The following is a 26,990-nucleotide window of genomic DNA, read 5'->3' on the forward strand; positions in this document are numbered from 1 at the left end:
GTCGACCTTAATGACCATTTCCTGTTTTTTCATATGTATTTGTCACTTTGTGGCATGCCACCTGGATACAAGAATAAAGTGAGAATAAGGAGTATGTCTTTGTCATTGCTAGGCATCCCGCCACACATTGATACTCATTCAGCCTTCGAAGATGAAATTATCTCATTGAGCTTGGGAGCGGAGGTAAGAAAAACAAATAAAATCCAGTCCTCCCCTGAAAACATAAACACACCAACCAGTGGGGTTGCTAGTACAAATAAGATGAGTGTTCACGTCGGCTGATGGCCTTATAGCTGTGTCTGGTTTCATTCAGTCCTGTGAGCAATTCTTACTCATCTCATAATGCTGCAACTTAATATAATACATCCAGTGGCGTAGCTACGTTTTGGGTGCCCCCCCCCCGCCCCGCTAAGCACCCCTACCCCCCCCCCCCCCCGCCCATGCAAACCATCCCCCCCCAATCCCGCACAGCCTTACCTATCGCGCTGGTCCCGGCGGCTCCGTTCTTCTGCTGAGGACCACCAGAAAATGGCCGCCCCCATACAGCACACAGTTTCAGAGAACTGTGTGCTATATGGGGGCGTCCATTTTCTGGTGGTCCTCAGCAGAAGAACGGAGCCGTCGGGACCAGCGCGATAGGTAAGTCTGCGGGGGATTGGGGGGGTTAACTATAGCACCGCAGTCCCCGGCGCCCCCACATGCACAGCGCCCCCCCGCGGTGGCGGGGGCTGCGGTGCTATAGTTACACGGCTGAATACATCTGTTGATTTCCTAGAGCTATTTCCTTTCTTTCCATAGTATCCTGTCTAGATCTAGATCCTGTCCTAATCTAGATTATCTAGAATCCTTTAAAAACAGACACAAGACTTTCCTGTTTACTCAAGCATTTCCGTAATTCTCTTAAGTATCGTTCTGAAAAGCTTTTCTGTACTTCACTGTTCCTGAACTGTATTACATTTACTCTATCTGTTAAGTGCCTTGGGTCCTATTGGAGAAAGAGCACAATATAAATAAAATTATTATTATTCTATTAAAGGAGAGATCTTCAGTCATCCATATATATTTTGTACACAACCACCCACAGTGATAACAAGTAGAACTACAGTTTCACCCTGTGCCCATCATCATTCACAAATAATTATTCTCTCCTGCATCTCTGGTTGCTTCATGTTCCAAGCTACTGGTCTTGTGTTTGGAGAATACAGTGCTCAGTGGTGACATGAGGGTAGCTATGAAACAGTGGGAGTGCTGCTTAATAATGTACGGTACAAGAGACTGAAGCTCTGCCTTAAACATGTTTATATGAGTTCTTATTAAACGCAATTGTTTATTATCTTCAGTTCTTCAAAAATAAACTTAATGTACGGTACACACTCAACGGCATTTGAAACAATTTTTCCAGTTCCAACAAAATGTAAATATTGTCCAGTGTGTTCACACAATGGGCTTAATTCAGACCTGGTCAAAACCATGTGCACTGCAGGTGGGGCAAAGAAATCCGGTGAAAAAGTGCCCAAATTGTATGTGCCTAAAATCCGATTCCGATCCGATGTTTGGTCCCGTGTGAATCGAATCAGATCCGGAGTAGGGAAGCCAATCTAGGGGCATTTTTTTAATACCGGAATCGAAAAATGCACAATCCCGGGATTCTCGGGATCCCAGGATTGGCTTTCCTAATAAAAAAAAATGCTGTACAGGCGGGCGGCTGTGAGGCAGGCGGGGTGTCTGGGAGCCGGGCCGGAAAGTGTTGATGCACTGCTGGAGGCGCTTCTAGGTGCCGGGCGGGCGGCTGGTGCCTTGCCAGGGAGTGATGTGCAGTGCAGCTGTGGGCGGGCAGAGCCCGGAACAGCTGGGCAGCATCTGAACGAGTTCATGTGCAGTCTAATCCTGAAATCCTGGTGTTTTGTGTGCCAAATCCCGGGATTCCATCTATCCCGATCCCGGGATTGGCCACCCTAATCTGGAGATCACAAGTGCTCCACTTAAGATTTGTCGTATCTGGCAGCACTTGCTGGCATATGGGTTCGCTGGCATATGGGTTCGCTGGCAGGCAGTTGCCATGGTATCGCATGCAAGGCTACATGTGATACCTCAGATTAGTGTAAGGGGCCTTAAAATGCACATTCGAGGGAAAAATACTTTCTTCATATAGGACCTTACTTCCTTATTAAGTCCCAAAGTCTCATTTTTTTAATATATTATCATTTCTTGCTTTTCTCAAATGCTGAATTTGCTTCTATACTTTAAAACAAATGCAAATGATTGAAAACAAGTTTTTTGATCCTTGTGAATTATTCAGTTCTTTTTTTCCTTCCCCGTGACATGTGTTGGACTTATATATTGTTTGGGTCCTGTTTATTTTATTGTTTGTTTGTTTTTGTTATGTGTTGGAGAATGAAAACCATTTAATTGACTACAGGATTTTCTTGTCGTCGCGGCTTGTTTTGGTTGCTGACTGTTTGCATTGTAAATCCGTTGCTACGCATCAGTAGCTGCCTTGTTGATCACTGACTTGTACGTTTAAATTGCTGTTTAACGTTTGCCAGCTCATTTAAATAATAGCAATGGGGACACACTGCTAACATCCCCTGGAAAGGCAACAAAGATAAATACCATTTCCTCATTTTCTTTAATTTAATATTGGCCGGACTAATTAACTTTTATAAGTAACAGAAAACAAATTGGTGCTGCAGAATCCTAATAGAGCAGGGATCGCAGAAAATTGAAAGTGCGCAGGTTAACTACACAGTTGCTGGAACCAATATATATATATATGGTGATCGTATTGGTCTTCCCCAATACAGACTCTGACAACTACAGTCCATCATGAATGCAGCTGCGAGGCTAATCTTCCTAGCCAGACGTTCATCGTCTGCAAAGCTACTCTGTCAGTCACTTCATTGGTTACCTGTATTCTACCGTATTCAATACAAAATTATTTTACTTACACACAAATCCATAAACCAAACTACACCAACATACATACAGTATCTTCTCTTATCTCAAAATATCATCCAACACGACCTCTACGCTCCTCACAAGATCTGCATTTTCCATCCAGACTCATTACTCGGTCACATATCCTGATTGCAAGACTTTCTTCGGGCCGCACCCACTCCGTGGAATGCTTTCCCAGGCACAATAAGACTCTCCTCCAGTCTCCAAACCTATAAGCGTTCCCTGAAAACTCATCTCTTCAGGAAAGCTTATCAAATTCCAGAACCAGTCACTTAACCTTCATATACCGTTCCTATCTAATCACATCCCCACTGTACAGTCCACACACATCTACTCTTTCTTTTCACATTTTCCATCCTCCTGACCCATGGCCAAACTGCTGGGTCACGGAATATGCTGCGCTATATAAGAAACGATTAATAAATAAATAAAATAATAAATCGTGAGGTTGTAACCAATGACATCGTTGTACGATCGCCGGAGCGGGTGGGGGAGGTGACAGGAGGGGGGGGACCCCTAAAGGTAGTGCGCGCACCTAATGCAAAGTGGTAGGCCTGGAAAATTTCCGGGCATACCACCCAAGAGGTTAATACTAATAATAATAATACCAATAATTGAATAATGCAATTATATTTATGTATTGTGAAAACACAAATACAACAATAAAATAATTTAAAATGTTGATTATTAATCAACCAAGCACAAAAGTGTTAGTGAAACAGTGACTGTATGCAAGTGCATGTGGTGGTATGTGTAACCGACATTTCCCAATGCTTTCCTTGTTGCAATAATTGTCAGCCAAGCACAGGGAAGGGCTAGTGAAGCAATCAGTGTGTTAATAGTATATAGTCTAATGGCCTTTACACACGGGGCGACGGGAGTCCAGTGCTGAGCAATGTCCTCAATCACAGATCGCTCAGTGGCCATCACCGGCACACACGCGATGCACCAGTGATATGTGCGGATCAGTGGTCTCACACTGGCGATCTGACTAGATTTTGACTGCAAGCAATCAAGATCTAGTCAGGTGATAGCGATGTGCGGGACCCCACATCGCTGTGATTTGGGGGCATACACACAGGGTGTGTGCCTAATTTTAAAGCAATCTAGTTAGATCAGAAATAGCCCTGAAATAACCTTTAACACACGGGGCGATTTCAGGGCTATTTCTAAGTGATCTGACTAGATGTTCCGATGTTCTGTACTGTACTTGTGCAGTAGGGGTCCAGCGACTGGTAGCAGATCCGCTGCAGATGAGTCACTAGGTCCACATCCGAATTAGGCCCCCCATGCATAAAAAAGTGAATGCGTATATTTGCCCTGGATTGATAGCCATGCACACTTTTACCAGCCCCATTCTCTATGAGAGAACATTACAGCCTATGAGAGAACATTACAGCCTATGAGGGGACATTACAGCCTATGAGGGAACATTACAGCCTATGAGAGAACATTACAGCCTATGAGAGGACATTACAGCCTATGAGAGGACATTACAGCCTATGAGAGGACATTACAGCCTATGAGTGAACATTACAGCCTATGAGTGAACATTACAGCCTATGAGTGAACATTACAGCCTATGAGTGAACATTACAGCCTATGAGAGAACATTACAGCCTATGAGAGAACATTACAGCCTATAATTACAGCCTATGAGTGAACATTACAGCCTATGAGAGAACATTACAGCCTATGAGAGGACATTACAGCCTATGAGAGGACATTACAGCCTATGAGTGAACATTACAGCCTATGAGTGAACATTACAGCCTATGATTACAGCCTATGAGTGAACATTACAGCCTATGAGAGAACATTACAGCCTATGAGAGGACATTACAGCCTATGAGAGAACATTACAGCCTATGAGAGAACATTACAGCCTATGAGAGGACATTACAGCCTATGAGAGGACATTACAGCCTATGAGAGAACATTACAGCCTATGAGAGGACATTACAGCCTATGAGAGGACATTACAGCCTATGAGAGAACATTACAGCCTATGAGAGAACATTACAGCTAGTTACGCTCCTTCAGTTATTGGGGAAGCGACTGAATTCCATATGACTCTGCCCGTAGGTGCATATGTTGGGTTCCCGAGTATGCTTAGCACAAAAACGCACTTCCATATTTGCAAAAGCCTTTATGCATCTCAATTTGACCAAGGGGGAAACTGTAAGATTATCTTACAATAGATGTGGTTTTAAAGGACAATGTTTTCTACTACACCAGAGGGTCCCAAATTTGGTCCTCACAGCACCCTAGCTGTCCACATTTTAAGATTAGCCATGCTTGAGCACGTTACCAAATTGACACATAATTTGAACAGTCCGGTAAGCCCCCTATACACGGGTCCGTATTGCCTGATCTGATTTCCCTTCAGCTTCGCACGTAAATGGACTCCTGCGGAGCTGCCATGGGAGTTCAAGTGAGATCGGATGCAATACATCTCAAGTGCCAAAATAGCACCTGCGATGTACACATTGACGCATCCTATTCTGATATATCGTACATGCTGCAAGTATGATCCACAGAGTCCGATCCGATCCCATGCCAAACACCTCCAAATCACCTGATATGTCGGCCCGATCCATCGGAATCAGACCGGTGTGTGGGCACCTTAACAGGAAGGTTAGAGATTTTCCTATGAGGTCCTAAGTTACCTCTGCGTCTACACATTATGAGGACGGTCTTCCTAGATGCCTTTATCTAATTGAAATAAACACCTCGATCTGTATTCTCTGACATGACTGCTAAATACACATCCACCCTGCTAACCGTAGTTTTGTAATGGCTGTCATGCTAGTTGTTCTGTTACAGGATCCATAGCCTCCAGCAACCCCAGATAACTTTGTCTCCCCTCAGTATACACAGCATTGGTATAATGCTTCAGGCAGATGTGCATCATTATTATTCTGTCTGTGAGTACTAACCATGGGCTTCCTTGTTTAATGTGCCTGTGTTGGAAGTCTCGGCTGTTGTCATACTTGTAAGGAACAGATTGTGTAAGCTTGAAATGTGGATGTAATGAAATCCGCATGCCACAAACTGACAAACTGGACCGCCGGGCGTTTTGTAATCTCTAAATATCCAGCAACAAAAACTTCTTGGTGCCAACCACTTCTGTATCTGTCAGCATCGAGACTTACCCTGCTGGGGGCTAAGAACTCCGAAAACTGCTCTAATAAGTAGTGTAATAATGTTTTGTGCGCTTACTTGCCTCAAAGATATCAATGCACGTTCTGTGACTTTTTTAAAGAAAGGGTAAAAATGGATATTTTTTATGTGGATATATTCCTGGTACGTTAATTATCGAAAGATCATTACATTAGTAAAATCTCTGTTTGTTTGTTTGTTTTGAATAGCATCTTCATATTTTTCTAAGCTTCAAATCATCACCTATAATCTCTCTGGATGGAAAATAAATATGGCTGACATTCACTTTCACAGTCTGTAAGACCGCTACATGCTCACAGCTCTCAGCATGTCATGTGATGGCAGAGAGGAGTGAAAGGTGGGGAAGATTTCACAGTGCTGATAGAGCTCAGGGGAGCTTTCAAAAGCTTCTCTGCTCATTTGCAAAATGATAACCATTAATAGAAACCTGATAAAAGAGAATAAATCAAAGAGAAATAGATTCTTCGTATAACCTGACAAAATAATTTTATGTTAAAAACACACATTTTTAGGGTTGGTTACGGGGTCCCAACAGTTAGGATGCCAATGGTCAAACTGACAACGGCATCCCAACTGTCAGATTCCCGACACATTTTGGTAAGTACTGTATAAATGTTATCCTCCTTCTAAGGAGAGGATCCGTAAAGACAGTACACACCAGTCTACAGCAAGACCCTCTTTAACAAGCTTGGCCAATCTGGCTCTCCAGTTGTTGGCAAACTACACATCCCAGCATGCATTGCCACAGTTGTAGCAATTCTCTAATAGCAAAACTGCGGCAAAGAATGCTATGACTTGTGGTTTCACAACAGCTGGAGAGCCACTGGTTGGCCAAGCCTGCTCTATAACAACTGTTCTAGCAGTAATAGTGGGGCAGTGAGGAGGGGGAAGGGGCAATGATGGGGAATGGACATAAAGGGATAAATCCCATACACACTATGCAATATTGGGTACTTGTGTATTATCACGGCGCCCACCTTTTCCATCGTAGGGCATTGTACAACCAAAAACGTGATTGGACCCGATTTTTCATCGTACAGGCACCCAGATGCCTGATTCCTATGTTAAATGCCCCCCCAGACCCAATTTTTAATTGTATACCCACCCTGATGGGTAATAACTATGTTAAATGCCCCCCCATTGTTAACGCCACCCCACTATCAACGCCAACCTGAAGCGTGGCAAGCGCAGCGAGCCTGCGAGGGGCGGCGGTACGCATCCTCAGACCTTTTCATACCCCCACTATCCACGTCGGCGTGGAGTTGATTTTATATAGTGCCCGAAGCGTGGCGAGCGGACGCGGATGACTTCACATATATTCCGCGGCCGCTTGCCACGCTTCGGGCTCGGTGGCTCGCTGCGCTCGCCACACTATATAAAATCAACTCCGCGCTGATGTGGATAGTGGGGGTATGAAAAGGTCGGAGGACGCGTACCGCTGCTCTCGCCACGCTTCGGGTTGACGTTGATAATGGTGTGGTGTTAACAATGGGGGGGCATTTAACATAGTCATTACCCATCAGGGTCGGTATACAATTAAAAATCGGGTCTGGGGGGGCATTTAACATGGGAATAAGCCCAAATCTGGCATGATTGCGATGCGACGCAATATTAAAATTTTATACTCACGCCCGGGAAAAGGCTCAAATCGGGTCCCATCGCATGCCATCGCATACCTTAATTAGTGGCATGCGATGCGATGGGCGCCGTGATAATACACTAGTACCCAATATTGTGAACAATTTCTCCCACAAAAGGCTTTGAGCGATAGTGTGAACAATATCCCCTCGTTAGCAATGCGAACTCCCGGGCATCGTTAATGGCCCCCTCATCCTGCATGTTCAGATGAGGGAGGGCCTTCCTGCCTCCCACCCCTTCCAAGCCAGCATCGGCAAGTGTTTATGCCAATGCTGGCACCCCTTCCCCCGGGGATCGGCCATTGTGTAGGAGGCTATAGTCTAGTGTTCTTAGTGGGTGAACATCTTAGCATCCCTCCTTCCAAATGATTGTGTGCTTTTGTAGTACAGACTGTATACCCGCTGCTGTGCATATACGGAAGGTGTGCACTGACCTTTGATAATATACACATATGCCTGTATAAACACTAAGCTGTGTATACTTTTATTTTATACATTTTAGGTAAGCTGCAAACAACAATGTTTAAATCTCGAAAATAATTTAACTTCCAGCTGTAGGTTTGTAAAATATTGTGCATTCTATTCATTTACAGATTGTCATGGACTTCAAGCCTCCCAGCGGCTCTAGTGTGCCGGTTATGCTGCCGCAACGCAGCTTGCTGGTAATGAGCGGAGAGTCTAGATATCTATGGACACACGGGTATGTATCAGAAATGTATTGTACAGCCAATGTACTGGGTACGTTTGTGTCATTAATGATCACATATTATTTGTGGCGGCTCCAGAGAGGGGGCTTGCAGCACAGTTCAAAATTCATATAGGGGAGAAACACCAACTGCCATTGAGTCATTAGGAATGGCAGTTGGTGGCAGGTTGTGTGGCTCCTCTATTTGAATTTTGGACTGTGCTTTTCCCTATACCTTATAATAAAAATAATAATAATTAGGTGCTTCAGTATTATTGTTGGCGGGAAACCACCTGGTCCTCCCTCATCGATGGTAAAAGTATTCTACACCGGACATACAGTAGGACCATCTATGATTTTAAACCATTAGAATGAGCGATATTGTTTGTATTGTGTGTATGGGTCTTTACTTTCTAATGCGGATACAACGTTTGCATTATATTAGCTGTTGGGTTTTTTTATTCCTGTGCAAATATTAAGGTACGGAGACAGCTGCAAATTGAAATCTTTCTTATATTCATTAAGATTAATCACAGTCTACAACATCCTGCGGATAACACCCCATCGCATCGCTTTCCCCCGGGGTAATCACAGAAACTAGCTGGGCTGCGGTTTCTCCCTCCTAGGTTGATGTTTTCTCACCTCTCCTGTAGTCGGAAGAGCTCTGAGTGTTTGTGTTTTGTGCATAGAATATGTTTAATTTCTCATTTTATGGTATGCAGACGGGGTACTGGGGTTGGTATGAAGACAGGGGGTGGCATGCAGGCAGGGGTTGGTATGAAGACAGGGGGTGGCATGCAGGCAGGGGTTGGTATGAAGACAGGGGTTGGTATGCAGACAGGTTGGTATGAAGACGGGTGGGTATGCAGGCAGGGGTTGGTATGCAGACAGGTTGGTATGAAGACGGGTGGGTATGCAGGCAGGGGTTGGTATGAAGACGGGTTGGTATGAAGACAGGGGTTGGTATGCAGGCAGGGGTTGGTATGCAGACAAGGGTTGGTATGCAGACAGGGGTTGGTATGCAGACAGGGGTTGGTATGCAGACCGGGGTACAGGGGTTGGTATGAAGATGGGTGGCTATGCAGAGAGGGGTTGGTATGAAGACAGAGGTTGGTATGCAGGCAGGAGGTTGTATGCAGGGAGAGGGTGCTATCCAGGCAAAAGGTAGTTTGCAGACAGGGTGGTATGCAGGCAGCAGGTGGTAGTTAGGCAGGAAGTAGTATGCAGGCAGCTGGTGGTATGTATGCATGCAGGCGGTGGTATGCTGGCAGCAGGTAGTATGCAGGCAGTGGTATACATACAGAAACAAGAGAATTGGCAGCGCTAAAAGGATTAAATAGATATATCGGGATTGCATTACATTTATTTAATACATGAAAAACATTAAAAATTGACATAAAATATGAAAAAATAAGAAAGAAAAAATTATAATGCCCCTAACTGGCAGTTTTAGCTGTATTTTAAGCTGATTGCTTTAAGTCCTCTTCAAGGTTTACCCTAGGGCAAAATAATTGGTATAAGTCTCACCACTTGGATTTCCTTGATGAGTGACAGCAGTTTAAACTGTCAGTTGTCAGCCTTGCCAGGGTAGAGGGTGCAGTGATGCCCACCGACGCGTTTCGCTGATTAACTCAGCTTTTTCAAGGTGATGCTGCTGGTTGTTTGGGGTGGGTTTATATACCCTTACTTAATTAAAAAAATATCTACAGCTGATTAGGCAATCCCAATAATAAGTATATAGTGAGTGCTATGTCTACGTGGTCTACATGGCATACAATACGTAACAAAGCAAAATTACACACTCAATGCTCTTTACATCTTCCCTTTGTGGGTAATGATAATTTCCAACATGGCCTGGCAACCCAACCCTTTCGGTCATGGTATTCTCAGGGAATACGTTCTGTTAGACACCTCGCAAATCAAGAAACGAATAAAACCATTAACTTATGCGCAATTAGAAATTTTTATTTCTTATTTTTCATATTTTATGTCAATTTTTAATGTTTTTCATGTATTAAATAAATGTAATATATTCAGGCAATCCCGATATATCCATTGAATCCTTTTAGCGCTGCCAATTCTCTTGTTTCTGTATGGTTCTATTTTAGTGGTGTACTATAGCCACCCTCTGGCAGCAGCTTACACACACAAAAAATTTAAGGAACCTCATATAAGCGCCCGGGTATGCAGGCAGGGGGTGGTATGTAGACAGCAGGTGGTAGTCAGGCAGGAGGTAGTATGCAGCTGGTGGTATGCAGGCAGGCGGTGGTATGCAGGTAGTTTGTGGTATGCAGGCAGCAGGTGGTAGTCAGGCAGGAGGTAGTATGCAGGTGGTGGTAGGCAGGCAGGGGGTGGTATGCAGGCAGCAGGTGGTAGTCAGGCAGGAGGTAGTATGCAGAAAATGGGTGGGTGTACAGCGCTAGGTTTGTCTGAAAAGTATATACACTACCACATGTATATATATACGTATGACATTTATTAATATACAAATTAATAGTAAATGAGAGCTCTCATAAAAAATATACAGAAATAAAAAGTTTAAAAACAATTTGATGAACAGAGGCTCTCTGATGTATAAGAAGCTCCACAGTATATAGCATTAGCACATAATATTTACCAAGAGGAGACTGGAAGATATGCAGATTCTCCTTAAAGGTACAGCTGTAAGTAAATATGTCCTTGTCCGGATGAGTACCCAGTAGGTCCAGGGGTAATATAGGCAGTCCTTTAAGGTATATGTATACCTGGCATGTGATTGCTGATGGCTGCTGGAGGGTGATTGTCCTGGAAGCAAAAATAAACTGGTCCGGAGATAAAGTGCAAGGTGCTGTGTGGTCTTGGTATAGTGCAAATATGCAATAAAGTGCAGTGGAGGGGTGCTGAAAAGCTGCTCAACGCGTTTCGACGCTAGCCTGCGTCTTCATCCAAGCTCCTGATGAAGACGCAGGCTAGCGTCGAAACGCGTTGAGCAGCTTTTCAGCACCCCTCCACTGCACTTTATTGCATATTTGCACTATACCAAGACCACACAGCACCTTGCACTTTATCTCCGGACCAGTTTATTTTTGCTTCCAGGACAATCACCCTCCAGCAGCCATCAGCAATCACATGCCAGGTATACATATACCTTAAAGGACTGCCTATATTACCCCTGGACCTACTGGGTACTCATCCGGACAAGGACATATTTACTTACAGCTGTACCTTTAAGGAGAATCTGCATATCTTCCAGTCTCCTTTTGGTAAATATTATGTGCTAATGCTATATACTGTGGAGCTTCTTATACATCAGAGAGCCTCTGTTCATCAAATTGTTTTTAAACTTTTTATTTCTGTATATTTTTTATGAGAGCTCTCATTTACTATTAATTTGTATATTAATAAATGTCATACGTATATATATATATATATATACATGTGGTAGTGTATATTCTTTTCAGACAAACCTAGCGCTGTACACACACCCATTTTCTTTGTTCTTTATAATTGGGAGAATTACACACTCCCCGTACAGCAGCTTTGATTGTGCCTGAGGTTCATCCCCCCCTTTTTTTCTTTAGGAGGTAGTATGCAGCTGGTGGTATGCAGGCAGGCAGTGGTATGCAGGTAGTGTGTGGTATACAGGCAGCAGGTGGTAGTCAGGCAGGAGGTAGTATGCAGGCAGCTGGTGGTATGCAGGCAGGGGGTGGTATGCAGGCAGCAGGTGATAGTCAGGCAGGAGGTAGTATGCAGGCAGTGGTATGCAGGCAGCTGGTGGTATGCAGGTAGTGCGTAGTATACAGGCAGCAGGTGGTAGTCAGGCAGGAGGTAGTATGCAGGCAGCTGGTGGTATGCAGGCAGCAGGTGGTAGTCAGGCAGGAGGTAGTATGCAGCTGGTGGTATGCAGGCAGGCAGTGGTATGCAGGTAGTGTGTGGTATACAGGCAGCAGGTGGTAGTCAGGCAGGAGGTAGTATGCAGCTGGTGGTATGCAGGCAGGGGGTGGTATGCAGGCAGGGGGTGGTATGCAGGCAGCAGGTGGTAGTCAGGCAGGAGGTAGTATGCAGGCAGCTGGTGGTATGCAGGTAGTGTGTAGTATACAGGCAGCAGGTGGTAGTCAGGCAGGAGGTAGTATGCAGGCAGCTGGTGTTATGCAGGCAGGGGGTGGTATGCAGGTAGTGTGTGGTAGTCAGGCAGCAGGTGGTAGTCAGGCAGGAGGTGGTATGCAGCTGGTGGTATGCAGGCAGGCAGTGGTATGCAGGTAGTGTGTGGTATACAGGCAGCAGGTGGTAGTCAGGCAGGAGGTAGTATGCAGGCTGTGGTATGCAGGCAGCTGGTGGTATGCAGGCAGGGGGTGGTATGCAGGTAGTGTGTGGTAGTCAGGCAGCAAGTGGTAGTCAGGCAGGAGGTGGTATGCAGCTGGTGGTATGTAGGCAGGCGGTGGTATGCAGGCAGCAGGTGGTAGTCAGGCAGGAGGTAGTATGCAGGCGGTGGTATGCAGGCAGGCGGTGGTATGCAGGCAGCAGGTGGTAGTCAGGCAGGAGGTAGTATGCAAGTGGTGCTATGCAAGCAGCTGGTAGTATGGAGGCAGGCGGTGGTATATAGGTAGTGTGTGGTATGCACCTCCACCTGCATTCCTTTGGATCAGTTTATCATATGCGATCCATGCTGAATCAGTTGTGCAGTGGCTGGAAGAGGGATCTACTTCTGACTGAGACCATGCAAATCCCAGCTTGCATTGCGGTTCCTATCACTTGCTAAAGTATAGGTTCTCCGGTAAGCTGAAACCACAAATAGACTGGACAGTTTATTAGTTCTCCAGAGATATTTACACTTCATTTACTTTTCAATAGCAAAACTGTTTTTTTTCCCTTGTGGGTAATAACCGTGCAGTTGCTGAAAGACAGCTTAACAATCCATTTGTAAAGCTTTTGCGGCAAACGCTTCCATTCCAGCTCTGTCCATGTACCGCACCATGTAATTATTATCTCTCGCTACAGCATCACTCCGAGAAAGTTTGATGTTGTGCAGATGACAGAAGGGCAGAAATTTGGAACAGTCAGCGGGAACTCGGAGGAGTTGACCTTAAACAAAAGGGGAACAAGGACATCTTTTACTTTCAGGAAAATAAGACAAGCCCCGTGTAAGTGTGGTAAGTGTTGTAAGTGTGGTAAGGGTTAGATAGAGGTCAATATTTCTGTAGTCACTCTTTGCTGGGAACTAAAATAAATTATACATCTGATTCTGGCATATACTGATGCAACTTAACACTTAAAACATAATTTTGCCCAATAGAAACCATAACGCTGCCTACTACAACTTACTGGAATAAGTATCAACTCTTGTAAATATTTCTGCCTGATATCTCCTGTTCATTACTCAGAAACATACTCAAGCCTCAATTGGCAGGTTGTGTAGAGCTGACCTGTCCTATCAGCATCTAATTCCATGTAAATAATCAATATTATATATTGTTTCTATGGTTACAGGTGTTGCTAAAGCAGGTCAAAGTTATTCACAAACGTTTTGTCAAAAATAGCAAGATTGTTTCTGAGTTATCAACAGACTATTTCAGGCAGCATCAGTGAGCGCAACTGGTGGGCCCTTCAGAGCCATTCAAGATTTGTCCTTGCAGTCTCCAGCTCTGTGCCTCAGCTATGGCTTATTCTGTGTTTTATGGCCAGATTCAATGTCAGGCAGCATATAGGACTGTAGTGGGATGAGATGACAGTATATTTTGCACCACATTCTCTCGCTCCTTCCTCTCTGGCTCTGGACTATAAGTGAACTATTTTGCTCTAGAACCCTGCCGTAAAACAATAATAAATATTACAGGACCCCAATAAGTTTCCGCAGAATGGTCGCCACATATGTGTGGTCAGCAGACCAAACATGATTAGCAGCATTGTGGAAACACAATGCAATCACTTACATTCTTACACAATAACAGTGTGATTTTTTTAATATATGTTCATGTGAATATTAAAGTTTCCACTTGCTGAGAAGGCTTTGTATGTGTGACAGGGAGGAGGCAGTGAGTGAAAGAGGGCAGCAGGAAGAGGCTGTGAATGACAGGGAGAGGCAGTGGGTGGCAGGGAAAGGCAGAGAGGGACAGTGGCAGAGAGATTGCGGCAGTACTGGCAAAGAGAGGCAGTGGTTGGGGCGGGGTTGATGGTGGCAGAGGATGATTGGGAAGGAAGATGGAATGAGAGCGGCAGAGGGTGTCTGGAGAGGCAGTGGGTGAAGTCATCAGCCTGATGAGCAGCAACACGGAGCTGCGACCCCATGCTGAGATGGTCGTGACCCACTTTGGGCTCAGGTCCCACATATTAAGAACTGTTGTGTTAAATTAACTAGTTAGTGGGAACATGTCAGAGTTTTGTTCTCTGTCAGGACTCCAGTGGAGCGAATTCATTGTGATTTATATTATTATTATTATCCTTTATTTATATGGCCCCACAAACGATCCGCAGCGCCCAATTACAGTGACTTTCAATACAATAGAGGACAAGTACAGGGTAATCCAGCAGATGACACTGATACCGCTTTCAGACCGCAAATGCAGGGTCGCACAGTGACTTTGAAACGTTTCATCCCCGGTGCGACCCTGCATTTGTGGTCTGTTCACATCACATTACGCTCCGCCACACCCCTGGATGATGTCAGCGAACAATATTGCCGGTTCGCTGACATCATCCAGGGGGTGTGGCGGAGCGTAATCGGGGGAGGAGGCTGGCACTGCTCCAAGCACTGCCTTCTCCATAGTGTGAACGGGATTAACCCGTTCACACCACAAAGAAACACAGCAACGAACCGGTAAGAACCCTTCTTTCTAACTGGTTTGTATCGCCGTGTTGCTACTGGTTTGCTGTAACTGGTAACCCCTTTCATATCGCACCAATCAAACTGGCAAGAAACCGGCATGAGCCTGGTAATTAGGTGCGATGTGAAAGGGGTATAAGATAAGTGTGGCAAAAAATTGCAGAACTTGGTGCCATCGCAGATTTTTAAAGAAAAAGAAGGAAATGCATTTGAGGGCAGAGGGCCAATCCGTCATGAGCATTTGGCGCTCCAGCTGTTGTTATTTATTTATTATTATTTATTAGCGCACACATATTCCGCAGCGCTTTACAGAGTATATTTAAACAATCACACCAGTCCCTGCCCCAGTGGAGCTTACAATCTATATTCCCTACCACATTTACACACAGACGTTCTAGGGTTAATTTTTTTGGAAGCCAGTTAGCCTACCAGTATATTTTTGGATTGTGGGAGGAAACCGGAATACCCATAGGAAACTCACGCAAGTACAGGGAGACAATACAAACTCCGCACAGTTAGAGCCATGGTGGGAATCGAACCCATGACCTCAGTGCTGTGAGGCAGTAATGCTAACCATTACACCATCCATTCTACAGTTTTGCTATTTGACAATGCTAAAACTGTTGCAGTACATGCTGGGATGTGTTGTTCAACAACAGCTGGAGGGCCAAAGGTTCCCCATCCCTGTCTTAGATGGTGGTGCATATTACCTACAGGCGTACCAATATAGGCATACAGGCTCCTCACCTCTGTGGGGGAAATTCAAGTGTTGTGCACGCTGGTGGAAACAAAATGTTGGGTTTGAGTTCAAGTGTTACTCTGGGGCGCGCCCATATGTCGGCACTGACATTACTGTTATATTCAGTATTGATATAATATATCTATAGTGATGTAATGTTGATGCAGACAGACATAGTTATATGAATGTGTATGTGTCCGCCCTATATGCAGCTTTCCCATCAGTCTGTGACAGCCAACAGAAACCTCTGCTTGGTGATTTGGGTGCGGAATCCCTGGAGAAAGAATATGTGCACAAGGTGTATGAAGATATCGCTGGGCATTTCAGCAGCACCAGGCACACCCCATGGCCCAAGATTGTGGATTTTCTCACGGGCCTACCTAGAGGTTCTCTTGTGGCCGATGTGGGATGCGGAAACGGAAAATATCTTGGCGTTAATAAGGATTTGTACATGGTAAGTTTTCCATATTCCATATTATGTACCACATGCATTATAGCAATACTCACCAATTTATTAATCCCTCTCCCTCCCCCTCTTTGAGATGACAGTGGGGGGTGGGGGGGGGGTCATATGGCATTTTTTGTGGTCTCTTGCTTCACTTTTTCCATATTTTGTTATGTTGCAGCCTTATTCCAAAATTGAATGAATAAACATTTTTTCCCTCAAAATTCTACACACAATACCCCAGAATGACAACATGAAAAAAGTATTTTTGAATATGATGCCACAAGCTTGGCACACCTACCCAGTTTCACCCCCATTCCTCTTTGCAGCACCTCTCAAGCTCCATCAGTTTGGATGGGAAGAGTCAGTGTAGAGGGATTTTCAGATCTCTCCAGAGATGTTCTATTGGATTCAAGTCTGGGCTCTGGCTGGGCCACTCAATGACATTCACAGCGTTGTCCTGAAGCCACTGCTTTGATATGTTTGCTGTGTGCTTAGGGTCGTTGTCCTACTGAAAGATGAACCATCCTCCCAGTCTGAGGTCAAGAGAGCTCTGGAGCAGGTTTTCATTCAGGATGTCTGTGTACATTGCTGCATTCATCTTTCCCTCTATCCTGACTAGTCTCCACATTTTTGTCTCTGAAAAATCCCAACATCGTGATACTGCCACCACCATGCTTCACTGTAGGGATGGTATTGTCCTGGTGATATGTGGTGCCTTGTTTCCTCCAAACATGACGCTATACATTTACACCAAAGAGTTCAATCTTTGTCTCATCAGACCAGAGAACTTTGTTTCTCATGGGCTGAGATTCATTCAGGGGCATTTTGACAAACTCCAGGCAGGCTGCCATGTGCTTTTTACTAACTGGCTGATTGTTTATCAGTTTCCACTATATCACTATCCAAGGCGTAGTACACAGCCACCATTGTAGCCCTGGGAACGTCCTGGGAATGGCCATGAAACTCTGGAGGTTCTCAAGGGCTGTGCCCCCCCACCCCCCCGCAGGCACTGCTTGGTGCGAGCGGGATGGCGAACGTGTAGTTTAAATGCTCGTTCGCACCCTTCATCTGCGTATGCGCAGACGCAATACATCGGTCCCCCGTGGGAACACAAGGGGCCTGATCTAATCAGAATAACCCCCATAGTGACCGAAGCAGCCAGACGTACAGAAACAACAAATGATGTTTAGGAGGAGCCAGGATTACTGAGCAGGAGAATCAGGTAACCGATGGTAGTCAAAACCAAGGAAGGCATTAATCAGTGACAGACAGAAGGAACCAATCAGACAGGACAGACCAATGATAGAGGGCTTTGTAGCAAGTATGAACAACCAATCACAACCGAAGTAGCCATTGATTATAAGAACTAGCCAGTGGCAGTCAGCGGGAATCAGAAGTAACCAATACCATTCCTGCCTCCATTTCAACCAATTGCAGGATATGTACCAAAACGTGGGTATCGTCCTATCAGCGGCTGTTAATTTCTAGACTTTGCTAGATAAATGGTACTGTAGCTACTGTAGATCAATTGATTGACATCTTTTTCTATTCTTGTTTGAGAAGAAATGTCCACCCATAATGCATCATTCAGTTCTCTTGCCCTGATCATCAGTACCGGCCTCCCAGCGTTGCTAGATCATTAGTTAGACACCTACACGTTTCCTTGTGATGGCTTTGCTTGCGGCCAGTGCAGAATACATATCACTGAGGAGGGAGACGCAGGAATGAGAGCCACTAACCCGTGATTAACACCTCCCGTACACTGTAATTGAGGCCCATAACTCACCGCCCCCCCGCTCCATCATTTTCCCTCCTGTATGTGGACGGTGGTAAGAGCAGAAAGCGAGTCGCAGTCGGAACGTATTTCATGCAATTTAGATGCAAATTACAATGTAATATGTTTTGTTCCTTTCAATTAGTTTACAATTCATTAACATTTCTTGGTGTGTTAGGATCACCCTCAAGGTCATTCTTCTTTTCCTACTTGCTGCACATTACAAGGACATTTTCCACATGAGCGTGTTCTTAAATCTTCAGCCCTGTCTTAATTATTCCTGTCTTTTATTCAGTAAGCAAACCTGAAGGATTCCTTTCCAGGCCCATGAATATAATATTGTGCTAGGGGCCTAATTCAGACCTGTCCACTAGGCTGCATACACTCACAGCTTAGCGATCAGTTCAGTGCTGCTCACCGAAGGCCCCTCCCCCAACTCACCGCTAGCGGTGCCCGCATCCCCCCGCATGCGGCCGAAGAGGAGAAAAATCATTGTCTCTCCCCTTCGGAAATTATGTCTCATGGAGATGGCCAAAAAGGGGGGGTGGTCTTGACGGAACGCGGAACACCCAGTGTTTTTATGGGGGCGACCCTTCTCCAGCCCGCTGTCCGCCCCAGCCGGCCCCCCTCTGGAGCGAACAGCTCGGTGAGTGTGAAACTCACTGAAGCCACGACGGTGAAGGAAAATTGCCGTGAGCCTGTCCCGCTCTCTGCCGGCCCGACTAAGAATCGGCAGGCGGGATTCAATGTCCCGCCTGCCGAATGCTGAAAAGGGAGCGTGGCCGCGAGCTATGGCCGGAAGCTTGACAATCCACTGCCGTTCTGTACATTGGCCCGACTGGTTCTAAAATCGGTCCGTTCTGCCGAGATCCCTGTTCAATGCTGTGGGGAAAGACAGCATTAATTAGGGCCCCGCCGCTATTTCCCCCGTCAGGAATAGCGGCGGGAGATTGAATACCCCCCCTAAATCTGAATGCGAGGGGTTTTACTGGTAAAATGGAGGAACTAGAGACTCTAGTTTTGGAGGAAGATTTTGATCTCATAGGTATTACTGAAACTTGGTGGGATGAATTACATGAGTGGGAGGCTAACATAGAAGGTTATAGTCTAAAAAGTAAAAAAAAAAAAAAAAGATTAGATAGACGGGGAGGGGGTATGTTTATATGTTAAATCATCCTTAAAACCATACATAAGAGAAAACATATACCAGAGCGCAATGGAGTCAGTAGAATCGGTATGGGTAGAAATCACAGGTAATACTAAAGGGGCTAAAAAACTTATAGTAGGAACATGTTATAAACCACCCAAATAAGGAGGAGAAAAAAGACATCTTGTTACTGGTGAGAAAAGCGTCCAGCTTAGGGGACATTATCATTATGGGCGACTTCAAATACCCCAAAATAATTTGGAAAGATAGCTCAGGTAGTACCGCTGAGGGAAATGTTTTATTAGATGCCCTAAATGACCACTATTTGTATCAATTTGTTGAAAGTCCAACCAGAAATAATAATATCCTGGATCTTCTGATAAGCAACAATGGGGAAGTTCTTTCCCGACAGTATTGAAGAGGCATCTTGGCAGAACGGACCCGATTTTAAAACCCATTTTGCCGAGAACGGCCGTGGATTGTTTTTTTTTTTTTTTATGAAATACTAAAATAGATGTAGAAAAATTCAATTGGGTGCGTCATGCATTTTTTCAGGATTTATTATTCACATAAACTGGCACATGGACAGGAGCCTGATTGTAACATAATATCACTGTTCAGTTTACATAGGAGCATGTTTGCATAAGTATATTTTATATTACTACAGTATCTAGTATTCACATGTAGCCGCATTTATACATAAATGTGTAATAGCAGATATAAAAATAACGGGATTTTCACCGCATTTTTGGTTTAGTGCATCCCGCCCTTAATCAGCTAAACATAGAAACATAGAATTTGATGAGAACCACTTGGCCCATCTAGTCTGCCCCTTTTTTAAACATGTTACCTCAAACCATATTTGATCCTTATTTCTTTGTAAGGATATCAATATGCCTATCCCAAGCATGTTTAAATTGAACTACTGTATTTGCCTCTACCACCTCTGATGGGAGGCTATTCCACTTATCTACTACTCTTTCTGTGAAGTAATTCTTCCTCACATTTCCCCTGAATCTTCCTCCCTCTAGTGTCAGTGCATGTCCTCGTGTTCTGTTGTTCCTCTTCCTGTGCAGAATGACTCCCACCTGTACCTCTCTCCCCCCAGTGTCAGTGCATGTCCTCGTGTTCTGCTGCTCCTCTTCCTGTGCAGAATGTCTCCCACCTGTACCTCTCTCCCCCTAGTGTCAGTGCATGTCCTCGTGTTCTGTTGCTCCTCTTCCTGTGCAGAATGTCTCCCACCTGTACCTCTCTCCCCCCAGTGTCAGTGCATGTCCTTGTGTTCTGCTGCTCCTCTTCCTGTGAAGAATGTCTCCCACCTGTACCTCTCTCCCCCCAGTGTCAGTGCATGTCCTTGTGTTCTGCTGCTCCTCTTCCTGTGAAGAATGTCTCCCACCTGTACCTCTCTCCCCCCAGTGTCAGTGCATGTCCTCGTGTTCTGTTGCTCCTCTTCCTGTGAAGAATGTCTCCCACCTGTACCTCTCTCCCCCCAGTGTCAGTGCATGTCCTCGTGTTCTGTTGCTCCTCTTCCTGTGCAGAATGTCTCCCACCTGTACCTCTCTCCCCCCAGTGTCAGTGCATGTACTCGTGTTCTGCTGCTCCTCTTCCTGTGCAGAATGTCTCCCACCTGTACCTCTCTCCCTCTAGTGTCAGTGCATGTCCTCGTGTTCTGCTGCTCCTCTTCCTGGGCAGAATGTCTCCCACCTGTACCTCTCTCCCCCCAGTGTCAGTGCATGTACTCGTGTTCTGCTGCTCCTCTTCCTGGGCAGAATGTCTCCCACCTGTACCTCTCTCCCCCCAGTGTCAGTGCATGTCCTCGTGTTCTGCTGCTCCTCTTCCTGGGCAGAATGTCTCCCACCTGTACCTCTCTCCCCCCAGTGTCAGTGCATGTACTCGTGTTCTGCTGCTCCTCTTCCTGTGCAGAATGTCTCCCACCTGTACCTCTCTCCCTCTAGTGTCAGTGCATGTCCTCGTGTTCTGCTGCTCCTCTTCCTGTGAAGAATGTATCCCACCTGTACCTTGGTAAAGCCCTTGATATAGCTATTTAGTGTTCTTCCTTCAGGAATATACTGTACACATGGAATGCGCTGAAATTATAATCGTGGGCTATTTATGCCTGTATAATGCCACAAGGATGTATGTGGTGGATGGGGTCCTTAGGTGTGTCCACCTACACGCAAAGCAGCCAAACTGATAATCAGTCACCCTGTGCCACTAGCTCCATACCCTCCAACATTTGAAGGTCAGAAATCGGTACACATTCTGAAAGGGGCGTGTCAATGGGGAAAAGGGGCGTGGTCATCCCCTTTCCTAACGTGTACTGTGTATTTTCTACTAATATATATATATTTTGGGGTGCAACCTCCTGTTGGTTGCAGCATAAGTCAGAGGCATATGACACACTGACATTACACTGACCCATAAAGGTGCCCCCCTGCCCTTGTGTGCTGTAAAGCTACCTTTGTTGGTCACTTCCCAGGCCACCTTGAACAGCATAGTGCTGCCGAGGTCCAGGTCATCGTCCTAGTTCTCCAGTCCAGTGAGGGAGGTGATGCACAGGCAGCAAGCCAGGTGCATCTTGCAGGAGGGTGGCAGAGCCGAAGCTGCTGCACTCGGATGGCTGGTTACCAAGGTCAGTCAGCAGCACACTGACAACCAGCGACACCTCCGCTCGCCAGCGCTCATGCAGGGGGCACATCCGCACTCCGCACTGGCCTGATTTTAGTTACATGAGGCCGAGCATACTGGCTCGTGATAGGTTGTGTGAAATGGACATGTGGTGTGACAATACGGCGTTTGATTGGAGAAGCAGAAGTCGGGCAGTGGCCCCCTGGGAGATGTAGTCTTGGCCAGCCACTCCCCCTCGCTCGCCCTGAAGAGCAGCTGGCGGTGAGGAAACTACAATTCCCAGAGTTAGAGTAGCCACATCAGAAATCGGTACATTCGGTACAGTAGTATTTAGCCGGTACAGACAGTTAAAAAACGGTACTGTACCGGCTAAATCGGTACAGTTGGAGGGTATGTAGCTCATTGTCAGTGACTGGTGCCCAGTCAGCAGATAACCTGCAAGCTCATAAATATTGGTTCATACCATAAAATGGCCGCCTCAGACAGGTGAAAAACCCATAAGACGAATTCAACTGTTATTGCCAGCTTTATTTGTGTCTTCTAAAGTTGTGGTGGCGGTAGCCATGTTTCTTTTCACAACACTACAGTTAGGAGCTGACTGGATAGTACTTTATCTCTCTTCACTTTATCTTCTCCATGATTTGACAAATCTCCCCTCAGTCACTTTGGAACTATTTGGATCATCCATCAATAGTGACTTTAGCATTTGATGTGTACTATTATTATTATTATCATTCTGTGCTGATGTTTGTATATCTTCCTTTAACAGATTGGTTGTGACCGCAGTAAAAACCTTGTGGACATTTGTGGGGAGAAGAGGTTTGAGGCCTCAATATGTGATGCTATGTCATTACCTTTCAGGAGTGGCTCGTTTGATGCCTGTATTTCCATAGCAGTGATCCACCATTTTGCTACAGAGGTAAGTGGGATAAGTGTCCTTATTAGAGAAATCTTGGCTGTGTTATTCCTACTATAATGGACTCTGTCATCTGCCTTCAATATGATCAGTCCTTGCCTCCATTACTGTATCTCTTGATGCTCCTGAATGGTCAGAGTTCTAAACCTGTACAATGAATTACGTGCAGACCCCAGGCCTGGTTCCAAAAGCAACTTATGTGTCTCGAGTGTCTCTAACAGCGTTCCAATAAGATTAAGTGTTCTGCAGGTATAAGTTCAAATAGAATTTACATACGGGCTGTAGCCTGTGCGCCTGTGTTACTGCTGGGGAGAACAGTAGCCTGTGCGCCTGTGTTACTCCTGGGGAGAACAGTAGCCTATGCGCCTGTGTTACTCCTGGGGAGAACAGTAGCCTATGCCCCTGTGTTACTCCTGGGGAGAACAGTAGCCTATGCCCCTGAGTTGCTCCTGGGGAGAACAGTAGCCTGTGCCCCTGATTTGTTCCTGGGGAGAACAGTAGCCTGTGCGCCTGTGTTACTCCTGGGGAGAAGAGTAGCCTGTGCCCCTGTGTCACTCCTGGGGAGAACAGTAGCCTGTGCGTCTGTGTTACTCCTGGGGAGAACAGTAGCCTGTGCACCTGTGTTACTCCTGGGGAGAACAGTAGCCTGTGCGCCTGTGTTACTCCTGGGGAGAACAGTAGCCTGTGCTCCTGTGTTACTCCTGGGAGAACAGTAGCCTGTGCACCTGTGTTACTCCTGGGGAGAACAGTAGCCGGTGCGCCTGTGTTACTCCTGGGGAGAACAGTAGCCTGTGCGCCTGTGTTACTCCTGGGGAGAACAGTAGCCTGTGCGCCTGTGTTACTCCTGGGGAGAACAATAGCCTGTGCCCCTGTGTTACTCCTGGGGAGAACAGTAGCCTGTGCGCCTGTGTTACTCCTGGGGAGAACAATAGCCTGTGCTCCTGTGTTACTCCTGGGAGAACAGTAGCCTGTGCGCCTGTGTTACTCCTGGGGAGAACAGTAGCCGGTGCGCCTGTGTTACTCCTGGGGAGAACAGTAGCCGGTGCGCCTGTGTTACTCCTGGGGAGAACAATAGCCTGTGCGCCTGTGTTACTCCTGGGGAGAACAGTAGCCTGTGCGCCTGTGTTACTCCTGGGGAGAACAATAGCCTGTGCCCCTGTGTTACTCCTGGGGAGAACAGTAGCCTGTGCCCCTGTGTTACTGCTGGGGATAACAGTAGCCTGTGCGCCTGTGTTACTGCTGGGGAGAACAGTAGCCTGTGCGCCTGTATTACTCCTGGGGAGAACAGTAGCCTGTGCGCCTGTGTTACTGCTGGGGAGAACAGTAGCCTGTGCGCCTGTGTTACTCCTGGGGAGAACAATAGCCTGTGCCCCTGTGTTACTGCTGGGGATAACAGTAGCCTGTGCGCCTGTGTTACTGCTGGGGAGAACAGTAGCCTGTGCGCCTGTGTTACTCCTGGGGAGAACAGTAGCCTGTGCGCCTGTGTTACTCCTGGGGAGAACAGTAGCCTGTGCGCCTGTGTTACTGCTGGGGAGAACAGTAGCCTGTGCGCCTGTATTACTCCTGGGGAGAACAATAGCCTGTGCCCCTGTGTTACTGCTGGGGATAACAGTAGCCTGTGCGCCTGTGTTACTCCTGGGGAGAACAGTAGGCTGTGTGTCTGTGTTACCCCTGGGGAGAACAGTAGCCTGTGCGCCTGTGTTACCCCTGGGGAGAACAGTAGCCTGTGCGCCTGTGTTACTCCTGGGGAGAACAGTAGCCTGTGCGCCTGTGTTACTCCTGGGGAGAACAGTAGCCTGTGCGCCTGTGTTACTGCTGGGGAGAACAGTAGCCTGTGCGCCTGTGTTTCTCCTGGGGAGAACAATAGCCTGTGCCCCTGTGTTACTGCTGGGGATAACAGTAGCCTGTGCGCCTGTGTTACTCCTGGGGAGAACAGTAGCCTGTGCGCCTGTGTTACTCCTGGGGAGAACAGTAGCCTGTGCGCCTGTGTTACTCCTGGGGAGAACAGTAGCCTGTGCGCCTGTGTTACACCTGGGGAGAACAGTAGCCTGTGCGCCTGTGTTACTCCTGGGGAGAACAGTAGCCTGTGCTCCTGTGTTACTCCTGGGGAGAACAGTAGTCTGTGCACCTGTGTTACTCCTGGGGAGAACAGTAGCCTGTGCGCCTGTGTTACTCCTGGGGAGAACAGTAGCATATGCCCCTGTGTTACTCCTGGGGAGAACAGTAGCCTATGCCCCTGTGTTACTGCTGGGGAGAACAGTAGCCTATGCCCCTGTGTTACTCCTGGGGAGAACAGTAGCCTATGCACCTGTGTTACTCCTGGGGAGAACAGTAGCCTATGCTCCGGTGTCACTCCTGGGGAGAACAGTAGCCTATGCCCCTGTGTTACTCCTGGGGAGAACAGTAGCCTGTGCGCCTGTGTTACTCCTAGGGAGAACAGTAGCCTATGCCCCTGTGTTACTCCTGAGGAGAACAGTAGCCTATGCACCTGTGTTACTCCTGGGGAGAACAGTAGCCTATGCTCCTGTGTTACTCCTGGGGAGAACAGTAGCCAACGCACCTGTGTTACTCCTGAGGAGAACAGTAGCCTATGCGCCTGTGTTACTCCTGGGGAGAACAGTAGAATTTTAACAGAAATATGTAAGATGTATTTGAAGACAAAAGGACATTTACAAAACTGATCTTTCTTCCTTTACATAGGATAGAAGATTGGCAGCCATACAGGAGCTATCCCGCTTGCTTAAACCTGGAGGGAGAGCGCTTATTTATGTCTGGGCTATGGAACAGGAGTACAACAAGCAGAAATCAAAGTATCTTAAGGGAAGCAAGAGCTCTGACAAGCAGGCTCCGCTTACTGACATTCCTGTGACTACGGACTCTACGGACCCTTTACCCGTTCACACTAACAGAACTGCCTTTGATTCTCAGGACCTTCTTGTTCCATGGCATCTGAAAGCAAAGAGTCATGCTGGGAAATCTGATGCCTCAACTCCCGCGGAGGCAGAGGAGCAGCTGGCAACCCGCTCGGTGTATCATCGTTATTATCATGTATTCTGTGAAGGGGAGCTGGAAGCACTGTGCGGAAAACTAAGTGATGTCACAGTCCAGAGAGCCTACCACGACCAGGGAAATTGGTGCGTGGTTTTGGGAAAGTTATGAAACGTCTGATGTTGGGAACCAGTCTCCCTCCAGCTGTTGCCCCAGTCCCAGCACACCAGCCAGCCCGCTACAAAGATTTATGGGAACGTCTGGCTATATCGTTTAGTATTTAATAAAGAGATGCCTGACAGGGTTTGTTATCATCTCGTACAATCGTTTGAACAGAGTGTATTACTTTATGTACACTAGGTGGCGTAGTCACACTAAAAATCATTTCCAGATGGCAGACTAACATTTAAGTTTGTAGTTCTAATTAAAAGTTATTAGGATCTTTGGTACTTGTGTAATAACTGGGCGCCCGATTTTATGATCGGGTAGGAAAAATCGCATCGCATCGCATGCAACCAAATCGCATGCGATGCGATGGACGTGATTTTCCATAGGATTCATTGTTAAAATGGTCCTGTTCATTTCCCCACTATCCAAGTGGGCATGGAGATGATTTTATATAGCACGGCGAGTGCAACGAGCCCGAAGCGTGGCGATCGCAGCGGAATACATTATAAGTAATCCGCTGCGCTCGGCACGCTATATAAAATCATCTCCATGCCCACTTGGATAGTGGGAAATGAACAGGACCATTTTAACATTGAATCCTATGGAAAACCGCATCGATCGCATCGCATGCGATTTGGGCGCGATGCGATTTTGCTGAAAATCGCATCGCATCTGATTGTATGCCTTAAGTTAAGGCATACAATTAAATAATCGGGCGCCCAGATATTACACAAGTACCGGATCTTTTCTATTTACCCTTAATCCACCAATAGCTGAGGCCGTTACAAATTTTTTTTTTAAATTCTTATTGTTCGGTGCAACAATTGACCTCCCCGGGTTTTATCTCTAACAGTATAATTTTTGGCACATGTGATATTGCAATCACCTTTATTTTATGGAGTTCTTTAAAATTGCATTTC

At 46.2% G+C, this 26,990-nt stretch overlaps 1 protein-coding gene across 3 annotated transcripts in view; it reads left to right on the top strand.

The window, feature by feature from the left end:
- The window catches only part of ALKBH8 (alkB homolog 8, tRNA methyltransferase), a 39,068-nt gene extending 12,862 nt beyond the window's left edge, over nt 1–26,206 (top strand). For 2 of the 3 annotated variants that reach the window (XM_083170029.1, XM_083170030.1), the window contains exons 7-12: nt 113–183; nt 8,372–8,478; nt 13,441–13,592; nt 16,214–16,455; nt 22,768–22,917; nt 25,615–26,206. In XM_083170029.1, the coding sequence (XP_083026155.1) occupies nt 113–183; nt 8,372–8,478; nt 13,441–13,592; nt 16,214–16,455; nt 22,768–22,917; nt 25,615–26,073 (1,181 nt within the window). In that variant the 3' untranslated portion in view covers nt 26,074–26,206. The remainder of the gene's footprint in view (nt 1–112; nt 184–8,371; nt 8,479–13,440; nt 13,593–16,213; nt 16,456–22,767; nt 22,918–25,614) is intronic. The other variant, XM_083170031.1, reaches the window with a different exon arrangement.
- Nucleotides 26,207–26,990: the final 784 nt, after the last annotated feature.

This window comes from Crinia signifera, chromosome 2 (assembly GCF_055691185.1).
Source record: "Crinia signifera chromosome 2, ASM5569118v1, whole genome shotgun sequence".
NCBI classification, from domain to species: domain Eukaryota; kingdom Metazoa; phylum Chordata; class Amphibia; order Anura; family Myobatrachidae; genus Crinia; species Crinia signifera.